At 40.8% G+C, this 22,223-nt stretch overlaps 3 protein-coding genes across 6 annotated transcripts; 2 read left to right on the top strand and 1 right to left on the bottom strand.

The window, feature by feature from the left end:
• Positions 1–2,025: 2,025 nt before the first annotated feature.
• Positions 2,026–3,456, top strand: Use1 (Vesicle transport protein Use1). Of its 3 annotated transcripts, none has more exons than XM_067789422.1 (4): positions 2,026–2,239; positions 2,299–2,507; positions 3,003–3,320; positions 3,378–3,456. In XM_067789422.1, exons 1-4 carry the CDS (start codon positions 2,097–2,099, stop codon positions 3,419–3,421), a joined length of 714 nt encoding a protein of 237 aa, XP_067645523.1. In that variant the 5' UTR covers positions 2,026–2,096; the 3' UTR covers positions 3,422–3,456. The 3 variants fall into 3 exon arrangements, with proteins under 3 accessions (XP_067645523.1, XP_067645524.1, XP_067645521.1); XM_067789423.1 differs by having other exon boundaries at positions 3,000–3,320; positions 3,407–3,456; XM_067789420.1 differs by having other exon boundaries at positions 3,000–3,320.
• A 2,261-nt stretch (positions 3,457–5,717) lies between these two features.
• Positions 5,718–6,830, top strand: RpL18 (ribosomal protein L18). Its single transcript, XM_067789424.1, has 3 exons — positions 5,718–5,768; positions 5,919–6,005; positions 6,197–6,830. The coding sequence occupies exons 1-3, from the start codon at positions 5,766–5,768 to the stop codon at positions 6,671–6,673; spliced, it is 567 nt and encodes a 188-aa protein (XP_067645525.1). The 5' UTR covers positions 5,718–5,765; the 3' UTR covers positions 6,674–6,830.
• Positions 6,831–7,900: 1,070 nt separating this feature from the next.
• On the bottom strand, positions 7,901–14,525 carry BHD (Birt-Hogg-Dube). 2 transcript variants are annotated; one of them, XM_067757529.1, is made up of 5 exons: positions 14,016–14,525; positions 13,439–13,958; positions 13,083–13,346; positions 12,733–12,835; positions 7,901–8,317 (listed from the first exon to the last, which is right to left on the bottom strand). In XM_067757529.1, the coding sequence occupies exons 1-5, from the start codon at positions 14,388–14,390 to the stop codon at positions 8,197–8,199; spliced, it is 1,383 nt and encodes a 460-aa protein (XP_067613630.1). In that variant the 5' UTR covers positions 14,391–14,525; the 3' UTR covers positions 7,901–8,196. The 2 variants fall into 2 exon arrangements, 1 of the variants encoding a protein (XP_067613630.1); XR_010947622.1 differs by lacking the exon at positions 7,901–8,317 and adding an exon at positions 8,365–8,666 and having other exon boundaries at positions 12,616–12,835.
• Positions 14,526–22,223: the final 7,698 nt, after the last annotated feature.

Raw genomic sequence — 22,223 nt, 5'->3', positions numbered from 1 at the left:
CCAGCCCTGAGAGCAATAGCAATAGAACATGGAACCGCGGTGAAATACTTGGGGCTCATTTTTGACACCAAGCTCCTATGGTAACAGCACTTCGACTCCATGACAGCTAGGGCCACGAGGTCCATCGTGGTAAGCAAACGTTTAGCAGGCAAATCATGGGTCTGTAGCCCGCATGTGCTAAGATGGATGTATACCATGATAGTAAAACCTATTATAACATACGGTTCGATAGCCTGGGCATCGAGAACAACTCGGGCGACTACGAGGCAAGCACTGTCAAAGCTTCAGCGACTGGCATGCATCACGGGAGCTATGCGCACATGCTCTACAGCAGCGCTGGAGCCTATCCTCGATCTGACCCCGCTGCATATATCAATAGAGCAGTCAGCCAAGCGAACCGTCCTGAATCTCGCTAAGGAAGGCTCGGGCATAGGTAAAGTCATATCGTTCCGAAACATGGAGGAATTGAGAGAGAAGATCCCAATCTCTCAACTCCCGAGGGATGATATCCTCAGGCAGATAGTCTATGAGAGAAGGTATAAAGTAGAACTGGGAGACAAGCGTACGTGGGAGAAAAGCAGAATTGAGTACATTCATCAGCTAAATAGAATAGTATGGTATACCGATGGCTCGAAGACGCCAGAGCGGATTGGATCTGGAGTCATTGGACCCAGAGCCAAGATATCAACGCCTCTGGGAGCACACCCGAGCATTTTTCAAGCGGAAGTATTCGCTATAAGCCAGTGTGCTGACCTGAACCTTCAGCGCGAATACTCCAATGAAACAATTGCCATACTCAGTGACAGTCAGGCCGCCCTCAAGGCGATCTCGGCGTCTGAAATAAAATCAGCACTAGTCCTTGAGTGCGTTGAAAAGCTAAATCAACTAAGAGCACACAACAAACTGTTGTTGGCCTGAGTTCCTGGCCACAGGGGAATGGAGGGCAATGAGCAAGCGGACAGCCTGACAAGAGAGGCAGCAACGACACGACCTATTGGTCCTGAGCCGTTCCTGCCGGTAGGCCCGCAAGAAATCAGAGGGCATCTGCTAGTAGAAAAAAGGGAAGAACACTGGCGCAATATGCTAAGCCTGAGGCAATCTAAGTTACTGTTAGGAGGCTACAATACAACTCGATATAGAGCATTAATAGGCCTCTCGAAATATAACCTAAGGATCCTAACAGCTATTCTTACAGGACATTGCAGACTGAACAGCCACATGCAAAAGCTGGGCATACTATCGAACAACACATGCCGATTTTGTGATCGATCAGCCTAGACGGCGGAACATGTACTCCTGGAATGTGACGCAATCTCAAGACGTAGGGCTAAGTTTTTGGGCTCACCATGGCCAGAGCATTCTCACATCAAATCCCTCAAGCCAGGTGAACTGCTAGGGTTCATCAGAGAAGTCGGCTTGGATGAGGTGCTGTGAAGCAGTTGAGGGCACAATAGACCAATGGTCGCAGTGCGATCCTCAATTAATTATCTATCTATCGAATTTTTTAATGTATTACCATCCGAAATGTCAACGGAGGAAATGTAAATAATGTTGCAAATGTAGGTGTATATACATGTGAAAAAAAATACGGCTAATATTTAAGGGCGAATTAATGGTGATTTATAACCATAAAGCCATAACCAGATAAAACAGCTGATCGAACCTACCTTATAGAAATCAATGTAATTGATTAATGGTGCCATACCATAACGCTAACTCGATTACATTGATTTCCATAAGGTAGGTTCGATCAGCTGTTTTATCTGGTTACGGCTTTATGGTTATAAGTCACCATTAATTCGCCCTTTACGTGCAGCCATATTCCCTGCCATACTCGTCTTTCAGGTGAATCAACGCATGAGAGTTTTTACGTATATCCGGCATTATGCAGAAAGGTGTTCGCAAGTAGTTATCGAGCAAAAGTTCGCCGTAGAACTATCGAATGAGTGGCAAAAACTTCGATATGTGAAAATATCGAAGTTGTTGTCACCGCTTATTGACAGTTGTCAAAATGACAACTGAAAGGTGGCCGAAATGACATTTACCCAATTTACTGTTTATATACGTGTTTTTTACTTGAGCAATTTTTGCAAACGATGGCTACTAAATTAAATGTTAACATAAGAACTTTACTATCAAATTGTGAAGAATTGGCAAAAGATGAAGCCAATTATTGGCGACTTAAAAAGTTTATTAAATCTGTAGATACCATGATAGAGGAACTTGAAGAATGTGGCGAGTTAGTGGGCTGTTTAAATATTTAGACACTTACAAACTAAGCGTACATTTTTTTTGCAGCGCAAGCAGCAAAGTAAAAGTTCCCGATTATACCAAACGTCTAAATGTACTCAAGATTCTCACTAACTACATAGACAGTCCACCGCCCGTGAAGAGCTTGCGTTCCAAATTGCGCCCCGGACACGAAACAGGAGATGATGCACTAAAAGAGATGCAACAACTGCAAAGCTCCAAACACTATGCAGACTTGAGAAAGGATTTGTTAAATGGTATAGAAATAAAGTTAAAAGTAATTTATGGTAATAGTGCAGTTTACGGCACCCACCGAAATTTGGGCCAAAGACGCGTATTCACGTCTAGATCAAGAATCCGAAAGCGGAAGTTAACTTTTTTTACCCGTCAAAAGATATTAACGAAAAACCGAAAAAAGACCCGCGGTCCCTCCGAAACCGGGGGTGGGATCCATAGTATTTTTGCGCAGAACACCTTTCTGCGTTGGCGGCCTTCGGCCGCGCTTATAAAAAATAACCCTGGGCTACGCCATGCCAAGTCCGGGTGTGTGGTATAACCGTGGCTACCGCCACGGTGATGCACAATTTTTTTTGTGGGTAAAAACACAACAACAACCACATGAAAATCGCCACTTTAATACGCGTCATTTGATACCTCACTCGAAAATCTTAGCCCAACTTTAGGGTGGGTACCGTAAACTGCACTACTACCGTAATTTATTGTTGTGAACTAAAATATAAATCTAAAAGAAGATACATTGCGTCGTCGACGGTTGGATGAGGATGCAAGTAGTTCCGATAACATGAATGAGGCAGTTAGATATTATAATGAGGCACAAGAAAAGATTACCGAACATATGTTATCGCTTACACGTAATTTGAAGGAACAAACGGAGACAGCTAATCGCATAATTAGAAAGGATACTGAAATCGTTTCAAAATCTACAAACATGACTGATCGCAATATTAATTCCTTAAATAAAGAAACTGAAAAATTAGCTGAACATTCGAGGAATGCATGGAAGTGCTGGATGTGGATAATGTTTGCATTTGTTATCGCAGTATTTATTGGTACGTGGTGAATTCTTATTAATTTTTTTGATGGTAGAGTTTTTTCTTTACTTGCAGGTATGGTATTGTTTATGAAAATTATGAAGAAGAAGAAAATATAAAGTGACCTTTGTGCAGATTTTTCATCTTTAAATAATACTGTTTATAATTTTTCTTATCTTTGTTAGTGCCAGCGCTTAAAAGTTAATGTCAAAATAAGGTATCTTGGAGTTAGAATAAAGCGGGTAACTTCTAAAAATAAAGATAATTCCCGAAGGCGATGATCCGGTAAAGAGCATGTAACTCATATGCAAAATATGGTCGGCCGAGCACATTACTCCATAATGAAATTGAAGTGTGCAATCACGTAAAAAAGGCTAATTACTACGCCATCAGTATGCTAAATATCGCGAATATGGTTCGAACTCGTATATTACTCGAAAGACTTTAGCACATAGTTAACGAATTGACAAGACCTTATAATCAATGGACGACCCTCCTTTTGTAGACTTCAAAGTAGCTTTAGACAGCGCAGAAAAAGTTGTTTCTTTGCCGCTATGTCTGAATGGCATAATCAAATCTAGACAGACTTAGTCGGGTGTCAGCTTTACAACGAAAATCATGTCAGCTTTGGTATCAAACTGTGAATTAATCCTGTCGACAATTGCTACTTTGTACTGAGTAGGCTTTTGAAAGATAAAGTCCTTTCAAGGAACAAAAATAGCTCGGAATATGGGACGTTGTCGACAGAAGATGGGTTGGGCCTTGGATTATTCCAGAGAGAAGTTCTAAAAAACTGTGGTCCTTATATATTTACAAACAGTCTTAATTACCGTCAAAATACAAAGTAGTAGTGAACGGTAAGGCATCGAAACCCGCGAATACCGATGCCGACCCGGGAATCGTGATTTGTTACGGATCTATATCCGGCAAATGACCACCAGCATCGACAACACTCCCAAAAACCTTAGGGGGTGTCTTTGGCGTTAATGCAACAACAGGCGATCCTGGGCCTCCCGAGCCATTTTGCCGTCCTCAAATTAATTAGTTTATATTATTAAGTTTCAATTTCAAACAACAGGAAATCCTCTTTTCCCGGTAGAGTACAGCCTTCTTTAATGTTACAAACTTCAATGATCCGGTTTCAAGGGAATTAGACAATTTTCTAATAAATGTTTTTTGCTTAACTACAATTTTTATATCCGTTACATCAAGATAAAAAGAAGTCCCGAAATCCCGGGATTGAAAAATACCTTCGGGATTCAATATCTTAGACCTGGGTTTTCAGTGCGAGTTTACAACCCCAGTTAAATTTGACTATTTAACCCTGCCAGTTTGGTCACGTAAGCTGAGCAAAATTTTATGCCATGGAACAAAGTGGCGAAGTTAAACTCTAGTCAATTTTAATTAATTAGTGCGAGTTTAAGTTCCAGTTAAAGTGCAGTGAAACATTAGGGCCGTTCCATTGGTTTATCGAGCTCTAACTCTGGCTCAAATCTCATTGGAACGATCTGGATCAACTTTATGAGAACTGGCAGCACTAATATAAAACATCTGTTTTGTTGAAAATAAGAAGAAACGTACACAAAATTTTAAGATACTGATAGAATTATTAACATTTAAATAGTTTCGCACGTAAGCAAACTATTTATTTTCCTTACATCATCTTCAAGTTGTTTACTCTTTCAGTGTTTTTACTTTTAAATATGGCGAATTCTTTTATGTATACACAAATGTACACATATTTAGTTCAGTGCTAGAATGGCTCAACTATATGGTTGGCTCATCTCACCAGCTGATTTTATTTTTTTCATTTCACTGTAGTAGGGATTGTCAGAAGGAAATGGCAAACTTAAAATGAAACCAACGAATTTACAACATTTTCTTACTACATACAAATGCTGCTAAGTTTTATGTTTTCATTCCATTCCATTCGTCTAACAGCAACACTCTGATTTTGGCAATGTGAACAAATGTATGTTGTTGCGGTAGAGATGAACCAACCATATAGTTGAGCCATGAGTGCTACCAACTCAAAAGTGGTTAGCTGTCAAAAAATCTACTACAGAAAACGAAACGAACAGAACTGCTATACGGATCAGAAATTGAACCATATAAATATCAGGAGCACAACGTTGTTGTTGCATTTGCATGTTAAATTTCTATCCGTATCTCACTCAAGTCTCAATGGAACGTAACTATTGACACTTTGTTCAATATCATCAAATTTTGCTGCTCTTTCCATCTTAAGCAGCCGAAGTGGCAGGGTACTCTAGTTAACTTTAACTGGAGCTTAAACTCATACTGAAAACATGCCTTTATGGAACGGTAATTCTTGCTCCACGCTTACACGAACGCACCTATTAGATAGCGCTCATGAACACAGCCATTAAAATGTCAAATTGACAGCTGTCATTTGTAAACAGTATTACCAATTATAGGTCTCTTCTTTATCCGGTCTCCAAAATGGTAAGACCTTAATAGCTATACTTTCTAGATAAATTTTATTTTGAAACATCGGTGTTCCTATTTTATTTTAGTCAAGTGTTATTTGTTATAAAGTTGTAAAAATAAGTGAAGAACACAAATTACCCAAGATTTTTTTCATCACCTTTCCAGGGTATTGATATCAGCCATAAATACGATCGTAAAGTTCGTAGAACTGAGCCAAAGTCACAGGATGTTTATTTGCGTTTGCTGGTCAAGGTAAGTGTTTTTCCAATTGATGGGATTCTTTGAGCTTTGTACGCAATGACATATTATTTGTTTGTGCTTGTAAACAACTTGGAAAATAGTTTTCTATACCAGTAGCATACAAAAGCTCAACTTCACAATCCTGTCAATTGAATTTCCTTGGACTTGAAAATGTGAAGTACTCATTTTATATATATTTTCAGCTGTATCGCTTCCTACAGCGCCGTACCAACAAGAAATTTAACCGCATTGTGTTGAAACGTTTGTTTATGAGCAAAACTAACCGACCTCCAATGTCGTTGCAACGAGTAAGCCGTTTCTTCAAGAAAGCTGCTCAACCAGAAGCTACTGTTGTTGTAGTTGGTAGCATTACAAATGACATTCGCCTCTTGAAGGTACCCAAGATGAACGTTTGTGCTTTACATGTAACACAAACAGCTCGCGAGCGCATCATTAAGGCTGGTGGCAAAGTATTGACTTTCGATCAATTGGCGCTTAAATCGCCAACTGGCAAGAACACATTGTTGCTGCAAGGTAAACGCACAGCACGCACAGCTTGCAAGCACTTTGGCAAAGCTCCCGGTGTGCCACATTCGCATACCCGCCCTTATGTACGATCAAAGGGTCGTAAGTTTGAACGTGCTCGTGGTCGTCGGTCTAGCTGTGGTTACAAAAAGTAAACAACATTTACCATCAGTTAGAATGAATGAATTATTTTGTATTGTATGTGTAACCGCGCGTAATGTACTTTTGTGACTTAAGTTCGAAATCATAAGCTCAGTGCATTTCATCTACGCTCCAATAAAAGATGAGTTATTTTAAATTTTTGCCCAAGTACACCATGTCTTAAGTGTTTTGATATAATTAGAGCACCGTTTCGATATCGGAAAACCAAAAATGTTCGATAGAGGTTTGATCCCAAATTCAAGAGGTATGAGGAGTCATATGTTCAAGTCAAAACTAATAACTTCTCAAGCACTGTCAACATTATAACAACGTTTAACATCTCATTGAATAGGTAATTAAATGAATCCGAAACATACACTCGGACAGGTATGAGATATTATTGAGTATTGAGAGTACTTTACTTTTATTTTGCCTACTCAGTCCATTGTATCACTTGTTTGTAACAGTGATTTTCCCTTGATTTCTAGGCTGGCGTTGGTTTTGAAGTTGGTTCCAAAATAGGCGAAATCCTTCTAAGTCACGAATTCACCTAAACCTCTTCGTATAGTACCATCGGTACATGAGGGTGGGATTTAACCTGCTTAATTTAACTGCCTAAATTGTTCTAAAAAATTGTTGTGTTGTTGAAGCTCTACATGCGTGGTTTTTCCATTACTACGCAGGTCTTACTCTAAAGAAGACCCTCACTGCGAAACATGACATAACCTGGAGAAATATGTCTCCTCTGAGATCGATTGTGGCGAGGATAATACTTTTTTCATGCGTTCAACCTTGGTGGTTGAACAGTCGCCAGATAGATTGACCTTCCCACATTTTCCGCGACTTGCCTTTAGAGCGCTTTCGAATTAATTATCTATCGTAACTAAAGATAGAAAGCTGGGTGAATTTATTATTCGCTCTTAATTCCTCCTTATTCACTGCAAACAATACTCAACAAATAGCTCGAACTAAACTGTTTCCTTTTATTTTATTCCCTTTAACACCGCTATGGTCATTGGGTTGTTTTGTATCCCATGTCCTGGGCCCTTACTCTGTTTCCAGATGCAAGAAGAATATCCTCGTCATACATTTTTTAATTGGATCCTTCTTTCGCATCGCGATATAGAGTAAGGGCCCTACTTTTTGTAGACTGGAGTGTTGGACCCCAACTACTCTGTTCAATAAATAGAGTAGAGTAGGTTAACTTAGGATATGCCATCAGTAACAACAAAGAAACAAAATTAAAGCTAACACTCATTTTGTACAAACCATATATTTGCTGATAAGGGATATTTTTTTCTCAATTGGAATATACAATGTGTGTTTAAGTGTATCTATGATATTCTATATAGCTTATATGTATGTTTCCAAGTCTACCAGACCAGTTAGCTCCGCTTTTCACACATTTTTCGAATCGGTGTTCAACTCACTTGCATTGACCATACTTTTAACAGACAAGGTTTGTAGATTTGTGAAAATCAAGTGTTTCATCTCGGAACTCCGAAACCAGAACATAGATGTATATATACAAGTACTTTCATTGCAAGTGCGCACTCCAGTAATTAATCAATGGCTGATCCTGCGCTTGCAGACCTAAAACTTTTCTTAGTTTCGCTTGTCCGTTTGAAGTTTTGGCGCGATTCAAGCATATAATCTTGCTATAAGAATTTAAATAAAAAATAATATATAAAATTACAATACAATAATTAAAAAAAACTATAATATATCGCACACCTAGATCAAAAGCGATCAACGCAATGTACAGCAATAGCGGAAGGTATTAAATTGGGAAGCCTGGGTGCATTCTTAACTTCGAAGTTTAAGAGTTCTGAGCTGGTTCCATATTGATCTAGGTGTGCGATATATGTATTTAAAGTGAAACCTCGATATAACGATTGATGATCAAAGAAATTTCGATCTAAAACAAATTAAGGGATTTTAAAACCGCAGTACATGAAATATTGGCAAATTTTTGAAGATAGCTGGGTAGGAATTCAGGTTGTTCAGGTGCTTTCAGTTGTTGTTGTTGTTGTAGCAATGCTCGCCCCACCTAATAGCCGCGACCGATCACAAATTGTCATCAATATCCTCTAACGGGAGTCCAAGGAAACTTGCCGTTTCAACAGGGGTGGACCATAAGGAAAGGGGTGTTAGAGGCGTTGGTTCCACATTACAATTAAAGAGATGGTTGGTGTCATGTGGGGACACATTGCAAGCGGGGCATACATTTTGTATGTCGGGGTTGATTCTGGATAGGTAAGACTTTAACCTGTTACAGTATCCAGAACGAAGTTGAGCAAGAGTGACACGCGTTTCCCTGGGGAGTATGCGTTCCTCTTCTGCGAGTTCTGGATATTTTTCTTCAAGTACTGGATTCACCGGGCAATTCCCGACATAAAGGTCCGACGCCTGTCTATGGAGTTCACCAAGGACCTGCTTGTGTTTTTTCGCTTCATACGGCTCACGGAGATGACTCCTTAGGCCCCCAGGCGGTGCTGGTTCGTCAATCAGATGTCTGTTGGGATGCCCAGGTTTCTGGGTATTCAACAGAAACTGTTTGGTCAGCATCTCATTTCTCTCCCTGATGGGGAGTATTCTCGCCTCATTATGCGGATGGTGTTCTGGGGACATAAGAAGACAGCCCGTGGCGATTCTGAGAGCAGTATTTTGGCAGGCCTGTAGTTTCTTCCAGTGGGTGGTTTTTAGGCTTGGCGACCATATGGGTGACGCGTAGCACGTAATCGGCTGGCTAATTGCTTTGTATGTGGTCAAGAGCGTTTCTTTATCTTTTCCCCAGGTACTGCCAGCAAGGGATTTGAGGATTTTATTACGGCTCTGAATTCTTGGAACAATTGCGGTTGCGTGCGCACCAAAATGTAGATCCTGATCAAACATCACACCCAAGATTTTGGGGTGTAGGACAGTCGGTAGCGTAGTGCCATCGACGTGGATGTTCAATATGGTCGACATTTGGGGCGTCCATGTTGTAAATAAGGTCGCGGAAGATTTAGTCGGTGACAATGCCAGGTTTCGCGAGGCGAAAAAACTGGAGAGATCAGGGAGATAGCCGTTTATTTTATTGCATAGCTCATCGATCTCTGGGCCTGGGCCTGTGGCCATTATTGTGCAGTCATCGGCGTAGGAAACGATTGTGACTCTTTCCGGTGGTGAAGGTAGCTTAGATATGTAGAAATTAAACAAAAGCGGGGATAGGACACCACCCTGTGGCACCCCTTGTTTAATTCTCCTTTTTTTTGATGTTTCGTTTCTGAATTGCACCGATGCCTGCCGACCACCCAGATAATTTGCGGTCCACCTTTTAAGACATGGGGGAAGGGTAGACCCTTCCAGGTCTTGCAGTAACGAGCCATGGTTGACCGTATCAAAAGCTTTTGATAGGTCTAACGCTACGAGTACTGTTCTATGGTGGGGATATTGATTCAAACCGCAATTTATCTGGGTGCTAATGACATTTAGCGCGGAGGTAGTGCTATGGAGTTTTCTGAAGCCATGCTGATGAGGGCTAGCTGCAAATGTGCTTGGAAATAAGGGAGCAAAATGGCTTCAAGCGTCTTTGCCACTGGCGATAGGAGAGATATCGGACGATATGACTCACCTACGTTAGCTGGTTTCCCAGGCTTTAGTAGCGGGACCACCTTGGCCATTTTCCATTTCTCGGGTATGACAAAGGTGGAAAGAGACAGGTTGAAGACATGCGCTAAATATTTGAAACCCTCTTTCCCTAGGTTTTTAAGCATCGGCATGGCTATGCCGTCTGGGCCCACTGCTTTGGATGGTTTAGCGCGACCAATGGCGTCCTCTACCTCTCCAGCGGTGATGGTAATTGGTGACGCGCTGAGTTTGTGTTTATGTGCGTGTCTATTGGCTCTCCGTCTATCTTTGTCGACCGTAGGATGCATTATATATTGTCGGCAGAAAGCGCTCGCGCATTTTTTCGCATCCGACAGCACCTTATCGCCAAAGGCGATGGAAACTTTGTCTTTGTGCTTAGTCGGATTCGATAGGGACTTTACGGTGGACCAAAGTTTACCTACACCGGTAGAGAGGTTACAACCTCTTAGGTGCTCTTCCCATTTCGCCCGCTTGTGTTCGTCCACAAGCAATCTGATGCGTTGGTTTATATCCCTTATTTGGGGGTCGCCTGGATCAAGCTGTCTTATCAAGGTCGCGTTCCCTCGCTAAGCTCGCGGCCTCCGCCGGGAAGTGGGACCGGATTTCGGGAATTCTCCCGGCGAAAATGAAATGTGCCGGGCGGATTCAATGACCTTACGGAAGGCACGCTCCCCTTGGCGGGCATCAGTCGGGATAGGGAGGGCAGCAAAGCTGCTGTCTGTTGCAGATTTATATTCTTCCCACTTTCCTTTTTTGAAGTTTATGAAAGTGCGTTTTTCGGTGACGATGAAGTCGGCGGTACGCTCGAACGAAATAAGTATGGGCAGGTGGTCGGATGCCAATGTTACCATCGGCTGCCAGTTGACGTAGTTTACGAGTTCTCCGCTCACGATTGAGATATCTGGCGAGCTATGACAGCTTCCTACCATACGTGTGGGGGCGTCTCCGTTTATTGTGCAGAACGTCGTTTCGTCTATTTGATCCGCCAGCATCTCACCCCTACTGTCCGCCCGCAAGTTTGAATGCCATAGGTCGTGATGGGCATTGAAATCGCCTAAGATAATGCGATTGTTGCCAGTGAGTAAGGCCTCGATATTAGGGCGGTATCCACTGGGGCAACAGGTGACAGGAGGGATGTAGATGTTGATGATTTCTAGATTTGCATCGGCTGACCGGAAAGATAGGCCTTGACGTTCTAAGACATTGTCCCTGCGGTCGATGCCAGGATCAAATATATAATATTGCACAGAGTGGTATATAATAAACGCGAGGCCGCCTCCATTTCCGCTCTCGCGGTCTTTCCTGTGGACATTATAACCAGAGCAGGTCTGCAATGCAGATCTTGCTGTGAGTTTAGTCTCTTGAATCGCAGCAATGCGGATGTTGTGCCGCTTCATGAAATCGACTATCTCCGTAATCTTCCCAGTTAGTCCATTACAGTTGAACTTCAGAATTCTGAAGTGCATGAGGGGTGACGCCGCCACTCTAGGGGTAAGTGACGGGTGACTACGCCTAGGTTGTGGAAGGCCAGGACGCAATTGCTGTTGTGGCCTTGGGACTGGGCGCCCTTGGGCAAGCATTGGGGTACCCGGATGATTTGGGTTTGCGACCTGGCAACATGGCGCGATGAAACCCGTCGAGGGGTTGCCGTCGCGGAGACCAGAACATCTAGGAAAGTGGCACCACCCAAGGCAGGAGCTGCATTGAGCGGATGTCGCAAACCTATATATTCTGTGCTGGCAGACGGTGCAAACGGAGGCAGGGACTAAGAGTCTGTTTCCCTGACCCAGAAAAGAGGGGGGGAGAATAAGACGGGGGCAGGAGCTGATGCTCAGCATTGCTACCAGCTCTACTACGAAGGTAGTAGTTATGAGTGGTATCAGCTGTTTGAGTTGTTGGTGCCGTGGGGCGCGAGCAGCAGCGGGTACTTGTTGTGGCTTGCTGAGCAGCGAAGCTGCTGGAAGGTAGTGGGGATACGCTTAGGCGTAGACTACGGGACGCCCTTGGGCGTGAGCAGCAAGGAGCCACAAAAGATTTATAAAAGTTACGTGGACGTCGGGTTTTGGGATCAAGCCCAGAACAACCTGTCCGATGCAACCATCCCTTGCACGAGACACACTGAACATAGTATGACCGTCCTAAAAAGATTCTTTTCTGGCAAATGCAGCAAAACCATTTCTCAGGACCGGGGTCAGGAGACGGACCCGGATTGGGTTCGATACCTTCCCGGAGTAAGAGAATATGTAGCAGTCCTGCTGCAAGGAGCTGCTGGGAGGATGACAATTTGTGGGAGGGACGAAACAAATTAAATGGGGTCATTTAGGTGCTTTCAGTCGAATGTTAGGGTGGGGATTATTGCCTATTTGGAAACTATGTCTACCACTACGTACTATTAATATACGTTATGTCCAAATTTCAATTTGGTGACGGCAATACATACTTTTTCCATTCCTCGATCAGCACTTTTGTTTGTTTATTCAATACCAGCGGTGTGAATCGTGGCTCATCTACTGCTTTCAACAGTTTCACCATCAAATCTGGGCCTATGCACAAAAAATTTTAATTAATACAAATATAAAAAATGCATATACATATCGTACACCTAGATCAAAACAGCGATCAACCTCCCATATGCGCATATGAAATTTAAACTTTTTACAAAGGCGTTTCTTGATTAGTGCATATACTAATAAATCGAGTATACAGGTAGGTATTGAACTAGGAAGTTCTGAGATTTTTTAGTTAGCTCCCTATTGTTCTAGGTGTGCGATATGTTAAATTACAACATACATTTCGTTGGCAATTCTCCACGCCATTTCACGCGTACTTTATTACCATCTACAGAACTATCCAGGAAATCTACTCGATAAACTGAAGTGCTAGCTATTGGTACGGCTATTTCATTTGACACTGATATTATTTTATAATCCGAGCTTATAGAGTGTTGATGTTGTGCATCAATGCGCAAAAGATTGTGCATTGGCTCTGGTAGAAGTTTCTTCAAACAAAGCATAAAATTTAGCGTACTATCCGAGCTGTCACGTACGATTATCTGCAAAGAAACAAAAGAATACGTTGCTTTTAAATAGTTACATTAGTAAGTAGAAGGAGCACGAAATAAAACCGCAACATTATGAAACGTTCCTTAATACCAGTTAACGCACAATAAACTGCAGTACTGAACTCGTGACGTACAACTTCTTTGACATGTCGCAATGAATAGAATTCTTCACGTTGTGGATCATTTATAGTTTCCTCGTATTTCTGTAGCATAGGCAATGTAATATTGTAGGTCAGGCGTTGCTGCGGCGGTCTATCACTACTTTGTGGTGGTAACCATGGTAGATTGCCAAAAGTTACATGTTCCGTAAGATACCGTGAGCCAGCTAACAACGTCCAAGAGAAGTGCGAATGCAAGTAAGCATAAATATTTTCTTCTCCCGTTAGTTCTACCAAAGAACGCGGCGTTTGTACTATTACTTCAGGGCCAGACATACGACGCTGTCGTGGCACGTCCTTACAATTATCGTAAATTTTTTTCGCCGATGTTTGTATTTCAGCAGATATTTTGCGTAAGTGCTCTGCAAGAAAAGGTTTCGTATTTAAGAGAAAATACTTATCTTTCATAAGTACAATAATGGAGAAGAGTTGATAAAACCCGCGTGCCTGTAAAACAATGTTATGCAACATATACTTGAGTAGTGAAAAGAATGTGTAATTTACCTGCATATCGCTCACTTGAAATGTATGGCTCAAAACATGTCCTCTAGTGGAGTCTCCAAAAAATACAAAACACCCATCTTTATTGGAACTTACTTCACAGCTAAGACTACGCACCGCTGCTTGTTTAATTAGCACTTGTACGTCTGCTAGTGAAGCGGTTTGTGTACTCAAAAAAGTGGCACCACTTTCGGTGTCTTTACTGTAAATCGCATTTTTTGTTCCAAGGGATAGGCAAGCTGAACACATTTTGTTATCAATTTCTTGGTTATCCAGTTGTAGCTCTTCAATTTTTGTATCGCGGAGTGTTTGTGTACAGAATATTGCACTGGGGCCATGGGCTTCGCAGAAATGGCACAACGCTATAACTGCATTCATATTTCTTTGCAGCTTTAAATATAAAAAAACGCTTACAACTCTATGCTGTGCAACAAATGCATAAATTCTCAAGTTTTTGTTTTCCTTAAATATTTATAAGAAATAGTGCTGGCTTTCGATCCGATTTTTAAACGATCTTTTATCGAAGAAAGAAGAATCGATTTTTTTAGACTTGGAAGTTTTGATCATGATACAAAAAATGGAGGTAGTTCCATTTAGTGTGACGTTAGCCACTTGACTTTTGCGGGGACTTTAGGGTTATCTACTTTGTAAAATTAATATTATTAATATTAAAATAAATATATAGTTTAACACTATGGCGCATAATCTTAGTCAAAATAAAATAGATTTTAAATTTAGTTGCAGTTTTTTAACATAATTTCCTATGAGCCATCTGTCAAAAAAGCTGAAACTAAATTTAAAACCTATTTTATTTTGACTATGATTATGCGCCTATATATTTATGGCGATCCTACAATCGAAGCAAAGGAATTGTATAAAAACAATTTTTCGTGTTATTTATTAACAAATTTTCCTTAAAACTCATCCATCCGTCACGACAACATACGAGGAATTCATTCAACAAAATGAAGATCGGGATGATGTGCGCCTAAATTGGAATAGTTATTTGTTTCAGGTGTTCCAATTGTGCTTTATTGCTCACAACTACTGAAATTGCTTCGTATTAATTATATTAGCTGCTACAATTTTATCTCCTAATGAATGCACAACGACTTTATCACGTTATATTCGGATTTTACATTCAATCTCAATATAAATTTATGATTTTAACTCCAGCATCTACCTGCCCTCAACATTTGGTGAGCTATTTTGTTCAAAATTTAACATTTTTTGAAAAATAGTACACATATATATTTTTTTAAATAAAGTTCGTTGTCTAAATCTTTCGTTGAACCAGTTATAAACAAAATATTCAATATATATTTTAATACAAATTATTGATAAAATTATTAAATATATACAAAAATGTAATTAATGTTTCTAAATTATAGTTTCGTTAAGTACATTTTAATTATGTACACTCCTTCTCCAGTTTATTTTCAAAAATATTTATACACAATCATTATCATTTTACAACAACGACATACAAACTCGACAATACAAATAGATTCATATTTAAATAGTAACCACATTTTCAATTCGAAAATAACACAAAACACTACAAAACGAAGCAATAATCTCTAAAGATTTCTAAAAATAATTTTTATAGACATATTTTCCAAATATCAATTCTTTCATATTGAAATTAAAATCATATAAAAACTCAATATTAAACTCATTAACATGACACGAATCATTGACAATTTCAAACGAATTAAGGAATCAACTTTTCATTCCTTATCAACAACTTGGACATACATTATGCAGAGTACAATTATATATTGAACATACATTCTGCATAATACAAGTTTTTAATTTTTGAGTAATTGTGCACACAAAGTTGCCATCTACTATAATTGAACCTCATTCTAGGTTCTTCAAAAATATAATTATAACTGACAATATTTAACAAACAGCTATTAAGTTATTTTTAACCTCAACAACAGCAATAACACAATCAAATATTAATATACATAAAATATTAATACAATAAGTAAACATAACAATAACTAAAAATAAGCTATCAAGTACATCGAATCATCAAAAGATTGAGTACTGACCTACATCAATACCAACATAAACTTTTTACGCAATTAACACAAATTTTAAATGTTTTTCAAATTACAACACAAAATTCTTACAGTAATCAATATACACTGTAAATTAACATTAAAAAAATTAATTTTTCGTTTCACTGGAGGGGGAGTATATGTAGGGTTATCTACTTTGTAAAATATTCTTTAATTTTATAAATTATTTTTGTTATATTACTTTTAACCTTATTTCAAAATGAAAAATTTCTAGTTAGTTATTTTTAAAAGTGAGAATAAATTTATTTAAATATATAGTTTAACACTAATGACAATTTCACCAAAAAGAAGCTACCAGATTAAAAATGTTACGAGTTTTTCTAATCTTGATGGATTTCATAATAACGAATACGACTAAATTACTTTCATAGTAATTTTAAATAAGAAAGAAAACAAAAATGAGCCTCATGACTTGGAAATATTTTAATACGAAATATCAGCGTAGAATAGGTTTTTAATAAGTTTTTCGTTTGGTGGACGAAACATGGATTGAAGTATGCAAAGCAAGGGAATATGGCCTTCTTAAGTGTCCGTCGTTGAAGATATCATGATGAAATTTGGCAGGGACGTTACTCCTATTACTATATGTACGCGTAATAAAAATTAGCAAAATCGGAGAAGGACCACGCCCACTTTTAAAAAAAAAAAATTTTTTAAGTAAAATTTTAACAAAAATTTAATATCTTTACAGTATATAACTAAATTATGTCAACATTGTAATGATATGATGCAACGAAATACAAAAATAAAAGAAAATTTCAAAATGGGCGTGGCTCCGCCCTTTTTCATTTAATTTGTCTAGGATACTTTTAACGCCATAAGTCGAACAAAAATTAACCAATCCTTTTGAAATTTGGTAGGGGCGTAGGGGATAGATTTTGTGATGTTAACTGTTTTCTGTGAAAACGAGTGAAATCGGTTGATGCCACGCCCAGTTTTTATACACAGTCGTTCGTCTGTCCTTCCGCATAGCCGTTAACACGATAACTTGAGCAAAAATCGACATATCTTTAATGAACTTAGTTCACGTACTTACTTGAACTCACTTTATCTTGGTATGAAAAATGAACGAAATCCGACAATGACCACGCCCACTTTTTCGATATCGAAAATTACGAAAAATGAAAAAAATGCCATAATTCTATACCAAATACGAAAAAAGGGATGAAACATGGTGAGGTAATTGGATTGGTTTATTGACGCGAAATATGACTTTAGAAAAAACTTTATAAAATGGTTGTGACACCTACCATATTAAGTAGAAGAAAATGAAAAAGTTCTGCAGGGCGAAATAAAAAGCCCTTAAAATCTTGGCAGGTATTAAATATATAAATAAATTAGCGGTATCCAACAGATGATGTTCTGGGTCACCCTGGTCCACATTTTGGTCGATATCTGGAAAACGCCTTCACATATGCAACTACATATCGTACAAACACATTCTAGAGTCACACCTGGTCCACCTTTATGACGATATTTCGAAACGGCGTCCACCTATAGAACTAAGGCCCACTCCCTTTTAAAATACTCATTAACACCTTTCGTTTGATGCCCATATTGTACAAACAAATTCTTTGTGGCGATATCTCCAAACGGCGTCCACCTATGGAACTAAGGATTACTCCCTTTTAAAATACTCATTAACACCTTTCTTTTGATACCCATATTGTACAAACAAATTCTAGGGTCACCCCTGGTCCACCTTTATGGCGATATCTCGAAATTGCGTCCACCTATGGAACTAAGGATTACTCCCTTTTAAAATACTCATTAACACCTTTCATTTGATACCCATATCGTACAAACGCATTCTAGAGTCACCCCTGGTCCACCTTTATGGCGATAGCTCGAAAAGGCGACCACCTATGGAACTAAGGATTACTCCGTTTTAAAATACTCATTAACGCCTTTCATTTGATACCCATATCGTACAAACGCATTCTAGAGTCACCCCTCGTCCACCTTTATGGCGATATCTCGAAAAGGCGACCACCTATACAACTACCACCACTCCCTTTTAAAACCCTCCTTAATACCTTTAATTTGATACCCATATCGTACAAACAAATTCTAGAGTCACCCCTGGTCCACCTTTATGGCGATATCTCGAAACGGCGTCCACCTATGGAAGTAAGGATTACTCCCTTTTTAAATACTCATTAAGACCTTTCTTTGATACCCATATTGTACAAACAAATTCTAGGGTCACCCCTGGTCCACCTTTATGGCGATATCTCGAAACGGCGTCCACCTATGGAACTAAGGATTACTCCCTTTTAAAATACTCATTAAAACCTTTCGTTTGATACCCATATCTAACAAACGCATTCTAGAGTCAACCCTGATCCACCTTTATGGCTATATCCCTAAATGGCGTCCACCTATAGAACTATGGCCCACTCCCTCATAAAATACTCTTTAACACCTTTCATTTGATACCCATATTGTTCAAACAAATTCTAAAGTCAACCCTGATCCACCTTTATGGCGATATCCCTAAATGGCGTCCACCTATAGAACTATGGCCCACTCCTTCATAAAATACTCTTTAATGCCTTTCATTTGATACACATGTCATACAAACACATGCCTACAGAGCGGGTAGGTCCACGGATACAGCTCTGTACCAGTTATCATCTGAAATACAGAGGGCGTTCGAAACAGGGGAAACAGTGCTTTGCGCTTTCCTTGATATCGAGGGTGCCTTTGACAACACATCTCACGAAAGCGTAAACATAGCACTGCAGAGAAGAGGAGTTCAGTTGCCTATCCAGAGATGGATTGACAATCTACTCCGTACAAGAATCGCTGAAGCTCAAGTAGGCAGCAGCGCAGTTAAGGTTATTACCACGAGAGGGTGCCCCCAGGGAGGTGTCCTGTCACCCCTTTTGTGGAGCCTAGTAGTGGATGAACTCCTGCAAAAGCTATCAGACAGTGGCATAAGATGCCAAGGATATGCTGACGACATCGTCATAATTGCAAAGGGTAAATTCGAGAGTACGCTCTCTGATATAGTACAAAGAGCATTGAACATTACAAGGGAATGGTGCGCCAATGTGGGTCTTAACATCAACCCATCTAAGACAACCATCATCCCCTTCACCAGAAGAAGGGTCCTACCAGCCCTGAGAGCAATAACAATAGATGTCGTGGAACTAGAATATGGAACCGCAGTGAAATACTTGGGGATCATGTTTGACACCAAGCTCTTATGGAAACAACACTTCGACTCCATGAAGACTAGGGCCACGAGGTCGGTCATGGTATGCAAACGTCTAGCAGGCAAATCATGGGGCTGCAGCCCACACGTGCTAAGATGGATGTATACCATGATACTAAAACCTATGATAACATATGGCTCAATAGCCTGGGCATCAAGAACAACTCGGGCGACGACGAGGCAAGCACTGTCGAAACTTCAGCGACTGACATGCGTGTGCATCACGGGAGCTATGCGCACATGCCCCACAACAGCGCTGGAAGCTATCCTCGATCTAACCCCGCTGCATTTATCGATAGAGCAGTCAGCCAAGCGAGCCCTCCTTAATATCGTCAAGGAGGGCTCGGGCAAAGGTAGAGTCATATCGTCTCGGAACATGGAGGAATTGAGAGAGAAGATCCCAATCTCTCAACTCCCGAGGGATGATATCCTCAGGCAGATGGTATATGAGAAAAGATATAAAGTAGAACTGGGAGACAAGGGTACGTGGGAAGAAAACAGAATTGAGAGCATTCAGCAGGTAAACAGTATAGTATGGTATACCGATGGCTCGAAGACCCCAGAGGGGATTGGATCTGGAGTCGTTGGACCCAGAGCCAAGATATCAATACCCCTGGGAGCATACCCGAGCATTTTTCAAGCGGAGGTATTCGCCATAAGCCAGTGCGCGGACCTGAACCTTCAGCGAAAATACTCCAATGAGAAAATTGCCATACTCAGTGACAGCCAGGCCGCCCTCAAGGCCATCTCGGCATTTGAAATAAAATCAGCACTAGTGCTTGAGTGCGTGGAAAGGCTGAATCAACTAGGAGCACACAATGAACTACTGTTGGCCTGGGTTCCTGGGCACAGGGGAGTCGAGGGAAACGAGCAGGCGGACAGCCCTGCCAGATAGGCAGCAACGATACGACCTATTGGTCCTGAGCCGTTCCTGCCAGTAGGCCCGCAGGAAATTAGGGGGCATCTATTAGCAGAAGAAAAGAAAAACAGGGAAAAACACTGGCGTAAAATGCCAGGCCTGAGTCAATCTAAGCTACTGTTAGGGGGTTACTGCACAACTCGATACAGGGAATTTATAGGCCTCTCGAAAAATAACCTAAGAATTCTAACAGCTATTCTTACAGGACACTGTAGACTGAACAGTCACATGCAAAAGCTGGGTATAATATCGAACAACACATGCCGATTTTGTGATCGATCAGCGGAGACGGCGGACCATATCCTCTTGGAGTGCGATGCAATCTCAAGACGTAGAGCTAAGTTTATGGGCTCACCATGGCCGGAGCATTCTCACATCAAATCCCTCAAGCCAGGTGAACTGCTAGGGTTCATCAGAGATGTCGGCTTGGATGAGGTGTTGTGAAGCAGTTGAGGGCACAATAGACCAATGGTCGCAGTGCGATCCTCAATTAATTATCTATCTATCTATCTAACACATTCCAGGGTTTCCCTCGGTTCATTTTCCTACATGGTCATTTTCCCTTATGTTGTCACCATAGCTCTCAACTGAGTATGTAATGTTCGGTTACACCCGAAATGATCAGAACGATTGATTATCTGGCGAACTGTGACAAGCTTCCTATCATAGTGGGGGCGTCCCATTCCATTTATTGTGCAGAACGTCGTTTCTTCTATTTGATCTGCCAACATCTCACCCCTACTGTCCGCCCGCAAGTTTGAATGCCATAGGTCGTGATGGGCATTGAAATCGCCTAAGATAATGCGATTGTTGCCAGTGAGTAAAGCCTCGATATTAGGGCGGTATCCACTGGGGCAACAGGTGACAGGAGGGATGTAGATGTTGATGATTTCTAGGTATAAATCGCCTGACCGGACAGATAAGCTATGACGTTCCAGGATATTGTCCCTGCGGCCGATGTCGGGATCAAATATATTGCACCGCCATTTGGCGGATGGTGCAAACATATACATTCTGTGCTGGCAAACGGTGGTAGGGAGTCCCTACTAGGGACTAAGAGTCTGTGTCCCTGACCTACACTATTGCTGCCGGAAAAGAGGGGGAAGAAGACGTGGGCGGGGGCTGATGCTCGTCCTTCCGTTGCAGCCTCAACCAATCGATTGTGGCAAAGAAACAATGCGCTTTTATATAAAGTATGCGATTAGGACCAGCACCCAAAGGATTTTGTGGATTTCGTTCGAAGAGAGCGCGGAGGAGTGATTGTGCTTCAGGTGATAGATTTTCTGGCATATCTAACTTGGAACGCAATATTTGATTCAATATCTCTTGTTGTGTTGGTAATAGTCTAGTTGAGGGGTCGACTGCTAATACGCTACCAAAAATATCGAGAGAGGTGTCAAAAGACGCGTATTAATCCCGAGAACAATAATCCGGTGGCGGAAAAGAAAAATTTTATCCCTGTGCGGAGATATTTGCAGTTTAAGTTGGCGATTTCCATGTGGTTGTTGTTGTGTTGGTACCCACAAAAAAACTGTGCATCACCGTGGCGGTAGCCACGGCTAAATCACACACCCGGACGTGGCATGGCGTAGCCCAGGGTTATTTTTTATAAGCGCGGCCGCAGGCCGCCAACGCAGAAAGGTGTTCTGCGCAAAAATTATGTGGATCCGACCCCCGGTTTCGGAGGTACCCACGGGTCTTTTTTCGGTTTTCCTTTGACAGTTCGAAAACGCAGTGCTGCCACACACGAGGAACTTTAACATTATTGCCTATGTAAATACAAGAGCTCTGTTATATTGCCTATGTAAATACAAGAGCTCTGTTATATTGCCTATGTAAATACAAGAGCTCTGTTGAGTCTGGCGTTGGATGGCAGATTTTGGAGTATAAAGATTTTCTAAATAGCAGTTGTCTGGCAACATCTGTTTTTTCCTTTCTCTTTTGTTTTATCAGTTTATTCAATATTGGTTTATTCCTTATTA

Source organism: Eurosta solidaginis, chromosome 5 (genome assembly GCF_040869045.1).
Source record: "Eurosta solidaginis isolate ZX-2024a chromosome 5, ASM4086904v1, whole genome shotgun sequence".
NCBI lineage: Eukaryota > Metazoa > Arthropoda > Insecta > Diptera > Tephritidae > Eurosta > Eurosta solidaginis.
Note: the sequence above shows the minus strand (reverse complement) of the source record. Positions and strands in the feature narration are given on the sequence as shown.